Source organism: Leucopleurus acutus (genome assembly GCF_964270905.1).
Source record: "Leucopleurus acutus genome assembly, chromosome: 4".
In the NCBI taxonomy this organism is placed as follows: Eukaryota; Metazoa; Chordata; class Mammalia; order Artiodactyla; family Delphinidae; genus Leucopleurus; species Leucopleurus acutus.
Genome location: NC_139146.1, coordinates 140,051,139 through 140,070,477, shown reverse-complemented (window position 1 = coordinate 140,070,477; position 19,339 = coordinate 140,051,139). Strand labels below are relative to the sequence as shown.

At 40.3% G+C, this 19,339-nt stretch overlaps 1 protein-coding gene across 1 annotated transcript in view; it reads left to right on the top strand.

The window, feature by feature from the left end:
- The window catches only part of MTTP (microsomal triglyceride transfer protein), a 45,946-nt gene extending 40,964 nt beyond the window's left edge, over positions 1 to 4,982 (top strand). Inside the window, exons 17-18 of the mRNA XM_082837837.1 lie at positions 1,953 to 2,123; positions 3,611 to 4,982. Of these exons, the coding sequence (XP_082693963.1) occupies positions 1,953 to 2,123; positions 3,611 to 3,782 (343 nt within the window). The 3' untranslated portion in view covers positions 3,783 to 4,982. The remainder of the gene's footprint in view (positions 1 to 1,952; positions 2,124 to 3,610) is intronic.
- Positions 4,983 to 19,339: the final 14,357 nt, after the last annotated feature.

Sequence of the window (19,339 nt, the reverse complement as noted above, 5' to 3'; positions counted from 1 at the left end):
TGGCAACCACAAGTCTGTTCTCTACATGCAGAGATATGTTTTCGGAATTGTTTAACTTTCCGACTTCTTGAAATCTGTGCTTTCTGTTTGTAATCATTAAATCGTAGAGTAAGGAGTAACCATGGGAAGTCATTCTTTCCATAGCGTCTTATGAGCAGCTAGGTACCTAATATGACTCAGCCAAGGATCTCTTCGCTTTTAAAGACATCCATGGACAGCTTGCACAGTGGATGAGACGTTCATCTTCTCTTGGTAGTTGACAATGCTGTCAGAAGACTTTACTTTTAAGCAATTTTTTTTAGCTTATACCTCTCGTTGGGATTTTAAATCTTTCCTCTTTTGCTGTCTTCAGTGGAGAAAAATAAAAAGATGATCACTTTTGTGAGAATCTAAGTCTTAAACATTGAGTCCTTAAGTGTTTTTATTAGTGTTCATTTTTCTAAACAGAATTTTCTCTGCTCTTTTAGTTTTTCTAATTGACCCATCAGATCAAATGAAAGTGTTTTATTTTGAACTTAAAACAATGTCTTTGAACCAAAGACATTGGTAATCAAAAGAATTATTCTTCTGTTTGTTGTAATACTGAAGAAAAGAACACGAAAATGCAGTTGATTTTTACTTTTTGGATATTTAAAAATACAGTGGGGCAGAGGTGAGATAGGAGTGCTAAAATTAGATTTTTAGCTTATTTTGAACAATGGATGAAGGAATTGAGAAAAATCAAAAGGTGACACATTTAACATGAAAGGTGACCCTCAGTGTTACTAAAAGGAACCAAAGAATGAGAAATGGGAGAGGCTTTCAGAGTGATAAGCAATATAATTTAGGGCTTCCCACTGCATCAGTCATCTTGGTCATCTTTTTGATGTATTTTCTAGACAGAAGTTTACCCAAATTAAACTGAACTGAATTATTTTCAGAAGGAAATCAACAACAGCTACAACAAACATTTCTGGCTTTTTAAAAGAGACACGGTATCCCTAAGTATCTGCCAGTGTCTGCATTATAGCCAATTCATCTTCAATTTTCCATTTGTTCATTTAAAAAATATCTCTTAAGCCTTTGTTGAGTGTAAGATATTAGAAGGTATTCAGGGATTTAATGAATTCAGGGAAAAGGATTCAGGGATTTAAATGATACCACCTCTGACCTACTTTTGCACTGGCAATAGCAGCAGGTGTGCTGTGAGAAGCACAGCAAAAATTAGTAGCCTATTAAAAGAGCACGAACGTACAGCTCTGATTTCATCTAAAGTCTACAATTAAATTAGAGTAGTCCTAGAGGTAAGCCTTCTACTAGGATTGTTTATCCTCTTCATTTTCATCCAAGCCTCTATCCTAGTCAATCCAATCTGTCTAGGTGATCACTGGAGAACCTGTGATATCTGTCCTTTCTGGGGCACCCAATATACATGCTGTAGGAATGGTTCTTTGTGATACTGTATTTTTCAAATATCTTGGCAACCATAGACTTCTGTCATCAGAGACCCTTTGGAGAAAGTAATGAAATGGAATTAAGGTAGCTACATAGAAGCCAACAGAGAGATAGTTACCAAGAAAATTGTTGTAAACATCAACTGTCTTCTGGGTGAGCTTATACTTTGTTTTAAGATAACACAGGTATTTCTGACTTCCTGATAGGACAAGGTCCCAGGCATGTTTTCATCATGGCTCTTGGTATGCCCATACCAAACATTAATGCCTGATAGACATTTCATTCCCACATCTAGAATTGAAGGCTGGGGGAGGACTCAGGGGTAGGGCAAAACTTCACTGCCCAATTGCTGGGACAAACCAGTTCCTGGTTACCAACAGAATTCTAAGCACATTTAGGTCACCTATTAGTCCCTTAAGTGTTTCTTTCCAGTTATCAGCATGAGCAATTCAGACCCTGTGGTCTGTTAGTTCAGCTCAGTTAAACGTGATTAACAGCTTATTTTGTTCAATTCTTAGGGTAACTGTGGTAATAACTGGTGACATCACAGTGGACTCCTCTTTTGTGAAAACTGGCCTGGAAGTTGGTGTGGAAACAGAAGCAAGCTTGGAGTTTATCTCCACGGTGCAGTTTTCTCAGTACCCCTTCTTAGTGTGCCTGCAGATGGACAAGGATGGAATTCCGTACAGGTAAGAAGCAGTGCTTATGGAATGTTCCAGGGCCAGCCCCAGTTCACCAGGAACTTGCACCCAGTTTTGAGCATTCCGTTACAGAAATTAAAGGCAAATGGTAAAAACCCAGTGAAACATGACTTTTCTTTAAATGAGTAAAAGAATAATTGATAAGACTAAAAAAAAAAGTTAGTTTCTAGGATACCAAGAAACTGTAATGACTAGTTCATTTGATTCTGGAGATAATATCATATTCTAGCCCAGAAATAATTTATCAAGGCAACAAAGGGATTTGATTTACCGTAAGAATTGCCACACAGTTTCAGCAAAAGCACTAGATGCTTATTTACTATCAGCTATCTTCACAGCTGTCTCTTGGACAGAAAGTTCAAGACAGAACATCTGACAATCATTTACCGTGGTTTAAGAGCCCAAATGAATCACAATTTTTAGGTAATCCATACAACAGCAACTTGACCTGGTTTAAGTTTTGGCTCAAGCTTAAGATTTTGGGATTTTGAATTTAAAAAAAAAAAAAGCCTTTTAGTAGAGTACTTAGTGTCCCAGAAACTAAATATATAACGGTCCGTGTAGTTTTCCCAACACCTTATCCACTCTAGAGCTTTTCATTTACACTGTGCCCTTTGAATTTTGTAACAATTATTCTAATAATACTATAGTGAGGAAGTAGGATGCTTCGGGTCTAGGGAGCACTGACTTTTCTGTAGTGGGTGTAGAGGTCGCCTTGACATGCACGCTTAACCATGAAGGGAATCTGTATACTTAAAACAGAGAACCATGTTTTACATTATCTCCTTTGATAAGTAGGGCAGAGTTAAGCACCTTCTTTCTTTATTTTTTTAATTTCATGATCCATGTAAGGAATGCTAGATGATGTAAGTACAAATATGAACAGGTTATGTTGTTACAGAAGAAAAGATTGTAGATTATAGTACATTAAGCTGTTACTAATTTATTAACCTATGTCTAGAATAAACCTCCATTAATACATTTTAGAAAATCAACCTTCCAATGGTCAAACTGCAGTGACCAGCAGCCCAGGCACAAGGCTAACTGGTTAGGTTCCACATCTCACTTGGGCCAGGGCTCGGGGGTGCCTCCCTGTCAGCGTCCTCCGCTTAACTCCAGTTGGATTTGCTCCTTTCTCAAAAGGGGAATGCTCCAGAGGCGGGGCTCCTGGAGTGAGGGTGGGGGCCTAGCAAGGCCTGCAAAGCTTAGCAGCCTCTGCAGAAAGCTGCGAGACATTTGGGCCTTCATTGCAGAAGAATGAGTAACGGCACTCCCGTATCCCAGGCGTGTGAAGAGAAACGTGAAGAAAACATCACCCCATTCGTGGGAACGAAAGCTAGTCGTCTTTGGTACTCACATCCTTTCTCAAATGGCTTTGAAACAGAAGCTTCAAGTGTTCACTCAATAACTTGGCTCTGACGGGGGTGGGGTGACTTTAATATGTGTGTAATTTTGTTATTATTGTTATTATGCAGGCAATTTGAGACGAAGTATGAAAGGCTGTCCACAGGCAGAGGTTATGTCTCTCGGAAGAGAAAAGAAAGCCTAGTAGCGGGATCTGAATTCCCGCTGCACCAAGAGAACTCTGAGATGTGCAAGGTGGTGTTTCCTCCTCAACCAGAGAGTAGCTCCAGCAGTTGGTTTTGAAACTGATGGGGCTGTTTCACTGGAATCCATCTCCCCGGAAGGGATACGATGTGACGTGCCTAAGTACTTGCTCTCTGAGAGCACAGTGTTTACATGTTTACCTGTATTTAAGAGCTTTTGTAAAAAGCAGTGAAAAACCTCACATAATTAAGCTTGGGCCTGAATCATTCAGTACTACCTACAGTGTCATTTTGAGCCAACCTAGGTGACACTTTTAGTAGCATTCTTAGTTTTATTGTATCTCTCTCAAATCACATTTAGTACTATGAAAATAGTTCTTCCCTAAGAAGAAACTATTGTTTGTAAAAAATAAGACACACATTCAGGAGAGCACAATTTTGTTTCAACAATTTTCAATCAATGTATATGAAGCCCTTGGTAGAACCTTACACAGCTTGTTTCTACGAAACATGCCCAATCAGGAAAAAACAGACCTTTATTTCTTGGAGAGGGGAGCATGGAGGAAAGGGATGAGACTTTTAATGGCCTTTGGCAGCCATCTTCAAGAATTAATATTTATCTCTTCTGTTAGTTTTATTGAGTATTGAGGTAGGAGGCACACAGAATGAACACATACCATCTCTCCTTTCTGCTGGCCATGTAGTCAGATCGCTAGAAGAAAGCTAGTGAGTCCCCTGCCTTCTGCCTTACAAAAATGCCGGACTCAGCGTATCAGAATTAGAAATATTAATTTCAGGAACTCCATTAGATTTTTTCTTGTGCTGTATCTCTTTGAGACTATAATGCGGTTCACTGTCCTTTATAAGGGACATCCTCAAATATTCATCATTTTATTTTTCACTCAACTGTTTTGTGGTGGAAGTCCCAGTCTGTTGGACTGCAGTCTACAAAAGCCAGAATGGCCGAGAGAATTTAATAATGCTTTGAGAACTTGATGGATTTGGACTTCTAAAAAATGAAATCAAGAAAAGAGTGTCTCTATTTGTACAAATTAAAAGAGCCACGTTAACCATTTTCAAATATTTACTGACAAAACAGATACATGTTTTGATAGCGACAGGCCCAAAACAGATAACGGGTGCTCACTTGTCCATTAAACACACACACACACACATATGCACACACACACACACACACATGCACACACACACGGGAAGTTTAGCTAGCCCGCCACTAGTTGTAAATTTAAAATGATGTGTGATGAAATAAATATGTGGAATTCCTATTGAATTGCTTTTGTCTTCCATATTTCTCTGTTCCTGCCACTTTCTGAGCCCAGACACATATACAGCTAAGCTTCTGAAGCTCTATAGAACAGGCCAGATGCTCTAATAGGTGGTCAGAGCCCTTTGGAAAATACGCTATTGAAAATAGCAGCAGAAGCAGTCAGAAGCTCTTAAGGACCGGCAAGCTTAAAAACAAGCTCTAAGCCCAGTTTTTATAAAGCTCTGGACCTGCACACGTATTGTTATGTTATTGAGAAGAGAAAAAGGAATAAAAACAGGAGGGTTTCGGGGGTACTCTTGGTGGTGGTGGCATTGGCCTTGGAGGAAGCGCTCTGTAGAGATACTCATGCTGCCGCAAAAGCAAGTTGATCCAGGGCACTGAGCTTGAAGACGCTGTGGGCTAAGGAGCCTCACCCGTGTGACACTTAGTAAATCACAGCTGCTTCTGGGATAATAACTTACTTAGTACGTAAAATAAGAGCTTACTTAAGAGTGATGACTGCAGGGTCATGGCTATTGCTGTTATGCCATTTCCCAACTGCTTATCTGCCTGGCTGAGTCAAATATGGCCACTTATTTGGAGAATGGATGGTACCTACCAACTCTAACGTGCTCCAAAGAAAAAAGAAACCTGAAGCATAGAACAAACATTAACTCCTTTCTAGATAAATGAGACAAATTTAAGAGGAGTAAGGTGATATTTCACCTTTTATATGACATATTGGAACCAGAAAGACTTACTTGGCATCCTTATTGTTGACCTGTTTCAAACACCAGTGTCCAGACGGCTGACTTTTGCAGAGATGGCTGTCTGGGAACTTCACGACCCTCTGGCATGAGCCCCTGTGCCCAGTCAGCCTCTCCTTGCAGACCTGAAGGATTTAGCCTGGCAGTTCTACAAAGCGCTACTGTCATGCCCTGTCTCTCACAGATGTACTGCCCATGGAAAGTTGCTCTCTGCTTCTTTGAACCTGACCACCTTCAAATACATTTTTATTTTTACTTTTTTTGCGGTACGCGGGCCTGTCACTGTTGCAGCCTCTCCTGTTGCGGAGCACAGGCTCCGGACGCGCAGGCCCAGCGGCCATGGCTCACGGGCCCAGCCGCTCCGCGGTATGTGGGATCTTCCCAGACTGGGGCACAAACCTGCGTCCCCTGCGTCAGCAGGCGGACTCCCAACCACTGCGCCACCAGGGAAACCCTCAAATACATTTTTAAAGCTAACACTTATTTAGCGCTTGTAAGGGTCAGGTATTTTTAAGCATCTTACGTATATTAAAAATTATTTAATTTTCACAACAACCACATTTAACGGGGAACGTTATTATTTCCATGTTGTAGACTGGCACTGTCCAATAGAAATATAATGTAAACAGATAATTTTGACTTCTGTTTATAAATATAAACCTGTTTAAAAATAACCATAAATGCAAATGTAGACTTGTAATATAAATGTTAATAAATATAAACATAAGCAATTTTAAATTGCTAGTGGCCATATTCAAAAAATAAACAGAAACAGGTGACATGAACTTTAATTAATTATTTTTTTTTTTTTTTTTTTTTTTGCGGTACGCGAGACTCTCACTGCTGTGGCCTCTCCCATTGCGGAGCACAGGCTCACAGGCCTAGCCGCTCCACGGCATGTGGGATCTTCCCGGACCGGGGTACGAACCCGTGTCCCCTGCATCGGCAGGCGGACTCTCAACCACTGCGCCACCAGGGAAGCCCTAGTAATTTATTTTTAACCCACTATATAATTTATTTTTAACCCACTATATAAGTATTATCATATCAAATGGGATATTCTATTTTGGGGGAGAGGATTAGGTCTTGGAAATGTGATATATAATTTGCACCTATAGCACATCTCAATTTGGATTAGCTCATTTCAAGTGTTCAATAGCCACATGTGGCTAATGGCTACTGAATTGGACAGCACAATTACAGATGGAGAAACCAGGGCACAGAAGACACTTAACTTACCCCACAGGAGACCTTTTCTCAGCTAGGAAATGGTAAAACTAGAATTCAAATATAAGCAGTCTTACCCCAGAAACTGCTCTCTGAATCCACTATATTTCCCAGATTGTTTGGGTTTTTTTAATTTGGTGCTAAAAGAATACAAATAGTAGTTATGAAAACGACAAGCCTGGAACAGTGGCTACAAAGCTTTAAGCTATGCTACAAAGTTCTGAGAGTCATTGCCCTTTCTCTGTAGTTCTAGGTCTCTTTCTCTGACAGCATCAGAAGTCCTTGTACACTCACAGGTCTCAACATTTTTCTTTGCCAAGTGTCCTGTGTCCCTTCCTCCATGAAAGGTGCTTCATCCCTAGAGGCAGGTCTGAATGTGCTACCAACAAATGTTCATTTTTTTGATAGCAGCTTTACTGAGATGCAATCCACATCACATGCAATTCATCCACTTGTAGTGTAGAATTCAATTTTTTTGTATTATATAAAAATATAGTAGAGTCTCAAAGTTGTACAACTATCACTACAATCTATTGGGGAACATTTTCATCATTTCAAAAAGAAATCTGTACCCCTAGCTCCTACCCCCAATCTCTTCAGTCTCCCAGCCTGAGGCGATCACTAATCTGTTTTCTGTCTCTATAGCTTTATTCTGGAGATTTCATATAAATGTAATCTTATAACTACATGGTCTTTTTTGACTGGCTTCCTTCACTTAGCATTATGTTTTCAAGGGTCTTCCGTGTTGCAGCTAGTATCAGTACTTCACTCTTTTTTACAGTTGAATAATATCCCATTATGTAGGTATGCCATTTATCAGCTGATGGACATGTGGGTAGTTTTCACCTTTGGCTATTATGAATAATTCTGTTATGAACTTTTGTGTACAAATTTTTGTGTGGGCATATGCTTTCATTTCTCTTGGGTAAATACCCAGGAGTAGAATTGCTGGGTCAAATGGCAACCCTATGTTTAGCTGTTTAAGAATTGCTAGGTTGTTTTCTGAAGTGACTACACCATTTTATACTCCCATCAGCAGTATATGAGGGTTCTGATGTCTCCACATCCACAACTACAATTTTATTATCTTTCTTTTTGATTATAACCATTCTAGTGAATGTGAAGTGATATCTCACTATGGTTTTGATCTGCATTTCCCTAACGACTAATGACGTTGAGCATCCTTCAATGTACTTATTAGCCATTACATATTATTACATTTTTTTGGAGAAATATTTATTCAGATCCTTTGCCCTTTTAAAAATTGGATTATTTGTTTTTATTATTGACTTGTAAGAGTTCCTTATATACTTGGGGTGTAAGTCCCTTATCAGATATATGATTTGCGAATATTTTTTTTCATTCTGTGTGATGTCTTTTCACTTTCTTGATAATGTCCTCTGAAGCACAAGCATTTTAACTTGTGGTGAAATCCAAGTAATCTATGTTTTCTTTTGTTGCTTGTACTTTTGGTCATATCCAAACAACCACTGCCAAATCCAAGGTCACAAAGATTTACCCCTATGTTTTCTTCTAATAGTTTCATAGTTTTAGCTTTAAGTTAAGTATTTGGTCTATTTTGAGTTAATCTTTTTATATGATGTGTGGTAGGGGCCCAAATTCATTTTTTTGTATGAGGATACCTAGTTGTCCCAGCAGCATTTGTTGAAAGATTATTTTTTCCCCACTAAACTGTCTTGGCACCTTTGTTAAAAACCAGTTGACTATAAATGTAAATGCTCATTACTGGATTGTCAGTTTTATTCCATTAATCTGCATGTTATCTTTATCCCAGTACTACACTCTTTTGATGGTTGTTGCTTTGTAGTAAGTGTTGAAATTGGGACTTGTGAGTCTACCTACTTTGTTCTTTTTCAAGATTGTTGTGGCTATCCTGAGTCTCTTGAGTTACCATATGAATTTTAGGATCAGCTTATCACTTTCTACAAAGCCAGCTGGGATTCTGATAAGGATTATATTCAACCTGTGCATCAGTTTCAGAACTATTACCATATTAACCATATTAAGTCTCCAGACCCATGAATGTGAGACACCCTTCCACTTACTTCAATCTTTCAAAATTTCTCTCAACAGCATTTTGTAATTTTCAGAGTATAAGTTGTGCACTTCTTTTGTTAAATTTATTCCAAGTGTTTTATTATTTTTGATGTTATTATAAATGGAATTGTTTTCTTACTTTCAGATTGTTCATTGCAAGTATATGGAAATACAATTTTTTTTGTATTTCATCATGTATCCTGCAACCCTGCTGAACTCACTTATTCTAATATCTTATGATAGAAGGATTTTCCATATAAAAGATCACATCAACTGTAAATAGAGATTGTTTTACTTCTTCCTTTCCAATCTGAATATCTTTAATTTCTTTTTATTGCTTAATTGCCCTGGTTCGAACTTGGAGGTTGAAGGTTGAATGGAAGTGGTAAGTGTGGACATAGCCAAGATGATGGTGCTAGTGAAGATGGCGGTGAGGGTGATGGGATAATAATAACCCCCGAACCCGAAAGGAAGGCTCAAATCACTTGGCAATGATCTGGTTCTATTTTCACTAAGTAATATATTTTAAAATTCATAAAAACTTATTTGAAACCTTAAAACACATTCAAAATAGCCTAAATGCACTCCTGTACAGGGAGGAGGAACAGAATTCGAGATGTCTATCCCGACATTAAGAGTCTGTTCCAGACTCAGATTGATCACAGCTTTGTTGCTTCTTCTCATTAATTTAGTTGTCAGCTGAGACAGTGGGTCCAGCAGGGGAGTGGGGCAGGGAGGCCTGGCTTGGAATTCCAGTTCTGCTACCTATTGGTTGAATGATTTTGGGTATATGACTCTATCTGTCATCTCTAGAATAGGTATGATAATCCCTATTTCACTGGGTTGGTTTAAGGATTCATTGAGATAATGCATGTATAGTGTTGAGCACACAGTAGCATTTGATAAATGTTATTTTCCACTTTCATCAATTTTTTTAAAATTTTATTTATTTATTTTTGGCTGCATTGGGTCCTTGTTGCTGCGCGCGGGCTTTCTCTAGTTGTGTTGAGCGGGGGTTACTCTTCGTTGCGGTGTGCAGGCTTCTCATTGCAGTGGCTTCTCTTTGTTGCAGAGCACGGGCTCTAGGTGTGTGGGCTTCAGTAGTTGTGGCGCATGGGCTTAGTTGCTCCATGGCATGTGGGATCTTCGCAGACCAGGGCTCAAACCCGTGTCCCCTGCATTGGCAGGCGGATTCTTAACCACTGAGCCACCAGGGAAGTCCATCAATGTTGTTTTTAATGTTAGAGATGTGGTGTGCAATGTTCTTATTTACCTATGATCGGTTTCAATAAAATGGGGTTTGTTTACATGTTCTTTCTACCTCTACCTTCCAACTAGTCAGACAGCACAGTGGTCATGCTTCTCTAACTCTCAGGGCTTAGTGCGGTATGGCTGGGATATCTGCACCTCTCACATGCAGCATCCAGGAAAGTAGGAAGCAGGGGAGGACAGTAGTGAGGGCGATTCTGAGTAAGATACTCCTGTATATCTGAAATCTCACCTCTTCCACATAGTCCTGCTATATAAACTATATAAACTGCCAAGGCTTTCATATCTGTGATATGAGCCTCTCCTCATGGGTTGTTGTGAGGATGAGGTGAGGTTATGCGCCAGCGCCTGGTACACAGCAAGAACTTAATAAGTGTTCACTAATATTCACTTTCAATGTGTGGTCCGATAGAACTCCTGACAGAAAGCAACGTGTTACGTTATGACTACTCCATGGAGTGAATCTATTTTCTGGACTTTCATCCGTGAGGAAAATGGGTTTTAGGAAGATTACCAGGCTTATTTATTTGCTTATCATGAAAACACTACTTTCACATTGTTAGATTATTCTCATATTTTGTAAAAACATGACTTTCATCCGTTTCTCTACTTGCCTAAATTGACTTCAGATTTCACCAGTCCTTTCTTTACCAAATTCCTTTGCCTTTGTTCTCTGTGAATGTGAAAATTACCAAGAAAAAAGAATAAGTATTTCCATGAGGAAGCATGGAATGAATCAAAAATTCAGCCTTAAAATAAGCAGGTTCCAGTAGAAAGTTCTTCTAGAAAATAGTAAGAAGGACTCCATATCATAAGTGACAGGTACAACATTTTTGAGAACGAGGAAAATATGGGAAGAAGATTGCATCTCAACTCAGTCATTATCCTTCTTCAGGACTGGAGCAGGATATCATCTCTGTGTCTAAACTTCTGCGTATTCTTAGTCACCTTCACCCTCACTGTCTCTTTCTTTTTCTCTGTCAGGATCCCTGTAGGAAACAGGGCCACTGCATAAAACTGATGGCACATCCAAACTGGGTAACTTGAGAAGAGCTTAATAAACCTTCGAAAGATAAGGGCAGGATATAAGGAAACCTCAAGGGTGATACAGCACCTCCAGGCTCATAACAACAGGGAGAAGGAAAGGTCAAGGGAGATCACTGGAACGCAAAGAGCCTAAGCCATGTGGATCTATGGCCTTGGATTAAGGGACACAAGCAGCCCTCACCACCTCCACCGGAGGGAACCAGGGAAACAAACATCCTGACTTCACTTTCTTTTCTCCCTTGGATCTCCTGCCTCTGGTACCCATTGGCTGAGACCAGCCACAGGCAGGGGGCAAGAGTTTCTATGGACCCAGACTATCCACGAAGATGGAAAGGGTAGAGAGGGGTTTGCAGGAGAAAATGGAAGAAATCTAGCCCTGGTTTATATGATGGGTTCTCCTCTACAATTTATTAATTTCTTTAATTAATCATCTTACAACGTGGAGAGTCTATTAGGATCAAGAGATATACTAGGTTAAAAAAATTTAGATGGGTTGCCTCAACTCAAGAAACTCAGTGAATTAGGGAAAACAATACAACTACAAATAATTTTAGTGCAATGAATAAATGTTGTAAAAGCAGCGTGTTCACAATCCTAAGAGAGCATAAAGAGGAGACAGATAAAGAAAAAAGCATCAAGGAGGTGAAATTTGAAGGAGGCCGTATGATTTCTTTACCTCTCTTCATCTACCGTTTCACCAGAATTGGCTTCTTTGTGCATCAGCTTCCTTTACTGTCCAGGACATCTCAGACCCCCAGATGGAGTCAGGTCTGTTTGTCTTCAGCTTTACTGTGCAGACAGTTCACATTCTCAGAGAGCCTACCGCACAACTGCATATGCTATTTGATGAGATTATAGAAGAACATAAAAATTGATATCAATAAAAAGTCCACCATTGGAGGTACTTTAGGTAACCATTTACCTTCCATGATGGGATTACAGTTAAGCTAGAATGAGTTAGTCATCCTTTGCTACCCTCCTATTAATAAAAGTTTACTTTATTCACAGTTGACTTGGAAGAGCACATAAACCTGTATGCTATTTTCATCCTTCTGTTTTTACTAGAAAGATTCCTGCCATAATCTAGGATTACCTGTAAAAGTTTGGACGTTCTCTTTTCAGAATAGGCTTTAGGTTTAAATTACCTGATTCTTTTGTTGGTGAAAGTGAGTCACCTCCATTCTGTTTTGAGGTACCTATCCGCACTTCTGTATACTTCTTCCACTCAATCTGCCTGAAGGTCAACCATGTAAACACAGTCATGAGTAAGATTTCAGTGTGAGATGAATCAAATTATTGAGAAACAAAGAGTTGCTTAAGAGTGGACATGGTCTAATATATTCCCCAATTAGGGAGGAAGACGTCAGCTCTTTAATGAAATCTGAGGGGCCTTGGTGAATACAAAGCACTTACGGGATGAGAAGACAATTCCTAAAAATTAGAATTATTTGTGCTTAACCAAAGTCTTCCACAGTCTCCCTCTACCCTTTTTACTCAACATTTTATATTACACCTGTTAGGCAACATGTACTGCTCTAGGCACTTCATAGGTATCCAATCGTTTCATTCTCAAAACAACTCTAAGGTCGAAACTGTTATTATACACCTTTTGTGTATGGAGAACTGAAGAACAGAGATATTCAGTGACTTGTTTAAGATCGCACAGCTGGTGGAGAGCAGAGTCAGGATTTAACCCTGGAGTCTCCCTCTAGAGTTTAAGCATGTAACCATTGTCCTACACTACCTACCCAGGATCCAGTCTAAGCTCCTAAGCCTGAAAGTCAATTTCTTCTCCCCACTCAAGTTCGACATTTTATTCCAGCCTCATGTGCACTAGTCTTCACAAACAGCACACCTCCTGTTCCTGCCACGTGCACTCTCCAAACACACCAACATTCGGCTGTTCCGGTTCCTTGGCTCTCATCCTTCCACCTGCCCTTCTGCCCAAATGAGTCTTCCCAAGCCCAGATTCCGCTGCATTTCCTATGCATGGAAGCTGCCAGCTACTGAGCCACCTGCTTCCCAGGTACACTTATTACATATACCACCACTTGTGAATTAACCATACCAACCTGCCCTTCTCTCTTTCCTTATGTCATTAAAATTTTCTTTTATTATGTAAATATCCTATTTTCCCAAATGAAGGGTGAGCTTCTCAAGCTCAGGGCCACGTATATGTCCTTAGTATCCTCCACATAGCACAGCCGGTGTTCAGTAACTACTGAGCTATTCCCCAGGGATGTCAGTACATTTGTAACTTTCAGGACGCTCAGACTGCCTTCAGAGTGGCCAAGGAGACATTTGAAGCAGACAGAGCCTGCAGTCTGTCAGAGCCTCCATAGTGAAGCAATGTCCCTCATGGCCCAGTGCTCTAACGTTTTCCTCAAAAGAAAAAAAATAAAGGAACAAACAATAAGGGCTAGATTAACTTTGCCAAAAAGGAAGAAAAGCAATATTTCTTTTCTTATGATAAGCAATTTAATAAAATAAACATGATTTCACAAAAGCTCCTGGTCAAAACACAATTTTTTTATAAAATATTTTTCTTAATTACAAAATACTTCAGATGGAAAATAGAAGGAGAAACATCTATGCATTTAAGATCCAGTTTTGGCACTTCCCTGGTGGCGCAGTGGTTAAGAATCCGCCTGCCAATGCAGGGGGCACGGGTTCGTGCCCCGGTCCAGGAGGATCTCACGTGCCGCGGAGCAGCTGGGCCCGTGAGCCATGGCTGCTAAACCTGCGCGTCCGGAGCCTGTGCTCTGCAACGGGAGAGGCCACAACAGTGAGAGGCCCGCGTACCGAAAAAAAACTCATCGAGGAAAACGAGGGTGGGAGGGGAATATCTCTCTGGGGATGAGTACACTAACGTGATGGGTGCAGAGCATAGTTCTCCACTCAGGACATCAGCCTTTTGGCTTCCCTCCAAGAAAGAGGTCAGCTGGTGGTTGCCAGCGCCCTGTGGTCCAGAGCAGTGGGTCTCAAAATTGTGTGCAGAAGAATCACCTGGAGGGCTTGTTAAAGCACAGATTGCTGCCCCTCCTCCCCATTTTGGATTCAATTGGCCTGAAGTGTGCTGAGGATTTGCATTGAAACAGGTGAGGTTTCCCAAGTAAAGCGCACACTGTTGATGGCGGTCACACTTTGAGAGCCTTGCTCTTGAGAAAAAGGAAGACACTTAAAGTCATAAGAAGACCACCGGTCTCTCCTAAAGTTTGTAAGCGGTGTGTGTGTGTGTGTGTGTGTGTGTGTGTGTGTGTGTGTGTGTGTGTGTATTTGGGGGGATTGTTGGGGGGTTGAAAGTAAGAGTTTGTATTTTGGGCAGGGAAATATGTATTTCAGCAAATCACAAGGAGCTTCTCATCCCACAATCGTCAGGATAATTTAATAAAAGTGCTAAAATATAAAGTTTCTAAGTGAGGTGTTTGCATGTTTCAGGGTGGATGGTGGGGAGACATCTGTGTGAAAAGTTTAAGAATGTTTATGTCCTTTTATTCAGTAACTCTACCCAGAGGACTTTATCTCAAGGAAATCATCAGAGATGCTTGGACAGATTTGTGTTCAGATGTTCATTGCAGCATTTATTTTCATAGCCCCAAACCATAAAAACTAAGTACTTAAAAATACGAGATTGATTAAACATGTTATGATACAGCCATATAAAGAAATTTAAGATATAGCTGTTAAAAATCATTCCTTTAAGAATACTGGAAGATAAGGAGGTGGGTTTATAAATTTATGAAGAGAAAATAGACTACAATATAGCAGGTAAAGTGTCAAATACATTTGCAAGTATTTATTTCTGGAGGCCTTTTGTTTAGTGATTAAGAATTTTCCCTACTTTTCAGTTTGTAGAAATTTTAACATTTTCTAAATATCCTTCAAAGAACATTCACTATTTTTATAAACAGGAGATATCCCAATAAATGGTTTGAGTATTTTTAAACACCCTGTATAAGAATGAACTTGAAGTTTTCAGGAGCAGAAATGTTATAATGGAGAGGTATATTGTAGTAGTTAATATTTCTTGACTACAACTACAGGGTAGGGGTAATATATATTATCTCACAATTCTCTCTTTGTAATACTATATAGTATGTCACATATTATATATAATAATGTTATTCTGCAATACTGCATCTAATGTGTGTTTGTGTGGAATATACATATGTGTATAATAAAACCTGTTTTCCCTCTCTATCCAGTAGTACTGAAGGTATATAAGCCTTCAGGGAAGATTACACTCAAGGGACAATCTGTTGATTGCGTTGTAACTTCAAGGAGCATGAAAAATATATATACGATTTTGCTGTGTCTTTGACGACTATCTTTTCACACCACTTCTGTTGGATAAACTTGCCGCCAAAGGGTTGAGTCCACACTGCTTCTCCATACACTCCTCCCCTTATTGCCCTTCAGCAGCTCCCTGCTCCCTACACAACTAAACAGCTTTTTCTTTTTCAGTCTCCTGCTATTGCGCTGGTTTTCTGGTTCTCTTCACACCTAGCCCTCTTTGCTCCCTGCCTGTCCCACGCTGGGTCGCTGGCATGGATCTCCTCTTTGTGGCTGCTGGCCAGTTTCCTCTTTCAATCTCTGTGCATTTGACAAGGCTTACACTGGAGATTTTCATCAGCGTATCAGGCATTCTCACCATGTTTAAAGGCTTCCTGAAATCTGAACCTCTTCATGAATCAGAGCACCTGGCATATAGCAGGCATTCATTCATTCCTCAACAACATTGATTCCCTCCATGCTGGAAATACAGCAGTGAAATTCTGCCCTCTGAGATTCCAGCATACTCCTAACACACACAAAAAGCATGCCCAGCAAATCTTGTATAGACCATTCTCATTCTAGATTTTTTCTAAAATCTTTGACCGAGACTACACTAATCTAAGAACTAACTTTAAAACTCCTTTATAAAAAAGTATCTGTTTACAAACACCCCTTAATGAGGAAGGGGGTTAAAACAACTTTCCAAATTATTTGACACTCTTTCCATTGAGAGCTGGGACTGTGTTCCTGCCCACTGAATCTGGGTTCTGTGATTGTTTGTCAAACAGAGTATGCTAAAAATGACGCTGTGTCACTTCCTGAACTAGGCCGTGAGAAGTGGGCAGCAACTGCTCCTGTCTCTTGGATACTCATGGTTGGAACCCAGCCACCATGTTCTGAGGAAGCCCAAGCAGCCCAAGGAGAGGCCCAGCTGAAGAGGAACTGAGGCCCTTGGCTGGCTCCAACTGAACTCTCAGCTGATAGCTATCATCAGCTCTCTAGTCATGTGAGTAGATTGTCCCTGGAAGTCACCCTGCCTTCTGAAGCAGAGCCAAAACTTCCATGCCGAGCTCTGCCCAATTTGCAGACTCACAAGTCAAACAAATGATTTTTGTGTTTTTTAAGCCATTAAGTTTTGGGGTGGATTGTTACTCAGCAATACATAACTAGAGCAATGGTTCTGGACATAGTGCCGTGGATCTGCTTTAGTAGGGCTTTGTTAGGTGGTTAAATTGCTCTATATAAGAAATAATAGGGGGCTTCCATGGTGGCGCAGTGGTTGAGAGTCCGCCTGCCGATGCAGGGGACGCAGGTTCGTGCCCCGGTCCGGGAAGATCCCACGTGCTGCGGAGCGGCTGGGCCCGTGAGCCATGGCCACTGAGCCTGCGCGTCCAGAGCCTGTGCTCCACAACGGGAGAGGCCACAACAGTGAGAGGCCTGCGTACCGCAAAAAACAAAAAACAAACAAGAGAAAAAGAAAAGAAATAATAGGAAATTAGAGGATTCTGAGCCAGCAAGCTAAGGAGCAGAGGACGCAGAGGATGAAGAGAGGGAGAGGGTTCTAGCCATAGGCAGGATGGCTAAAGCACAAATGAACTCAACAACCAGCAAAATTACCTAGTGCCAGAGATGGCAGGGGACTGTATAAGAACAGGGGTGCCAGTGCTCAGGCTTAAGGTGTTTGCTAATGCAGCTGGCTGCTTCGAGTGAAGCACCCGCTAATCTCCATCCCATGTACCCTAAGCCTTCGGCAAAACCCTGACACACATATACAGTCTCAAGTCTGGAATACTCAGGACGGGATGGGTGTCCTGCAATGAAGCCTGGTGGGGCAATGCAATGCAGAGTAAAGGAATGCACACTTGAGGCAAAATGGAAGAATGGAATTTGAGAATTCACTGGAAACAAGAGCTGGAAGCCAGAGGTGAGTCAGGAAAATACAAGGCCTAGAATAGCCCTCAACTTAATTTCTTGCCCTACAACCCCCACACCCTGGACATATGTAAGGGATTCTGGATCTGTATGTTCTTGTGGAATGTGGTTTCAAGTCTTTTGGGGGCTTCAGTCTTAAGGTTTATAGTGACTTCAACTAGTGCTTGACATTTTACAGTACTGATCCTGTGCAGTGGGTCTCCAAATGTGTGCTTCAGATATTTAGGTTTTGAAGGGGGCAGACCACAATTACTCTCCTGGGCCTCAGTGTGGACCCTCAGGGACACTCGTTGTCTGGGTTGCTCTTTGGTGTCAATGGAGCATCTCTCAACTTGGTAGGTGCCCCTCACAATGCTACTTAAAAATGTAAGCAGTTAGATACCTTCGGTTGATCAGGTGAAATACTCCGGGTACAGGGAAAGACCATACCAGACTCTGACCTCCAGAACTGTAAAATAATAAATTTGTGTTGTCTTAAGCCACTAAGTTTGTGGTTCCCACAGCAAGAGAAACTAATACAACCTGGATGTGAAACATTATAATAGAGTATTTTAGTTAAAGGAAGGATTTAAGTTAGAAGACAGAAGAAAATGAAAATGTCCAAAGCTTTTTACTGAGTTAAAATAAAGAGAAAGAATGCATGTTTTCTTTGCATTTACTTTTACTGGAAAAACAACAACAACAACACATTTTTTTTTTTCAAAAAGAGTCAAAATAAAAGACCATTACACAAGATCGCACAATCACAAATGCTTGCAATTAAAGGTAAGTAAGCTAGTCAGTCTCACAGAGTCCTTGTCTGAGTAGTTTTCTCCACATGCAATCCACTGACAAAGTAATTCTCAGAGCTTTTGGGCTGGATTCACAGTCACAGTGGCCATGCTCACTGCATTCCATAATTGAATCACATCAGACCTCAAGTAGGAACTCTTCCACCAAGATTTCTATCTTGAGAGCAGTTTAAATGTTCATGTTCTTTCCATTTCCCACTGGCTTTTTTCATAGTCAGGGGTATAATTCAGCGTTATCCAATGTCTTTCTCCATTTACCACACAATTTACTCTCCTCTGTTTGGGACCTAACTTCCTCAGTCTTCACATTCTCTTCAACCGTCACTGTCTTTACTGTACAATAAGATGACTTCAATGTAAATATAGAAACCTACATCTTCAAAGGGGGAGAAAAAGAAAGGACCACCTGCTAGAAAAAGATACAGGGATGATAAGTAATTTCAGGGAGCCCTGGATAGCACTTTTTGCCATTAATACCAGCTTATAAAAAGCAAGTAGGAAACTTTAAAAAAGAAATCAAATTCGACGTGGTGTGTGTGTGTGTGTGTGTGTGTGTGTGTGTATGTTTTATTCTGCACCATTATGAATCAAATAGGAAAATAACTAATAATATGCTCTAGCTGCAACATAAAACAAGAATGTTAACAGCTTACAAATGCTACTGTGAACATTTAGTTCTCTTCTGAGACAAGGGGCATACAAATGCGTCCAATTTTCAGAATCCTCCCCTGGGCCTTGTAATGACATGTGACATAGACGGACACTTTTTTTCCCCCCAAGGACCAGAGTCTGCAATTCCAATTAGATTCAAGCTCAAGGTGTGATTTAGCAAATGCTACATGCTTTATTAATGATTTTATGCACCTGTGAGGTCTACTTAGGACCCAGAAGTTAGTTAAGAATATAGAAACAGTCTCTTGAAAATATGTATCATATCTATATGTATACTTCCTTAGGAATTATGTAAAAGTCTAACACAATTTGTGAAGTTGATTTTTATAAGTAGTTTTGTAAAACAAACCTA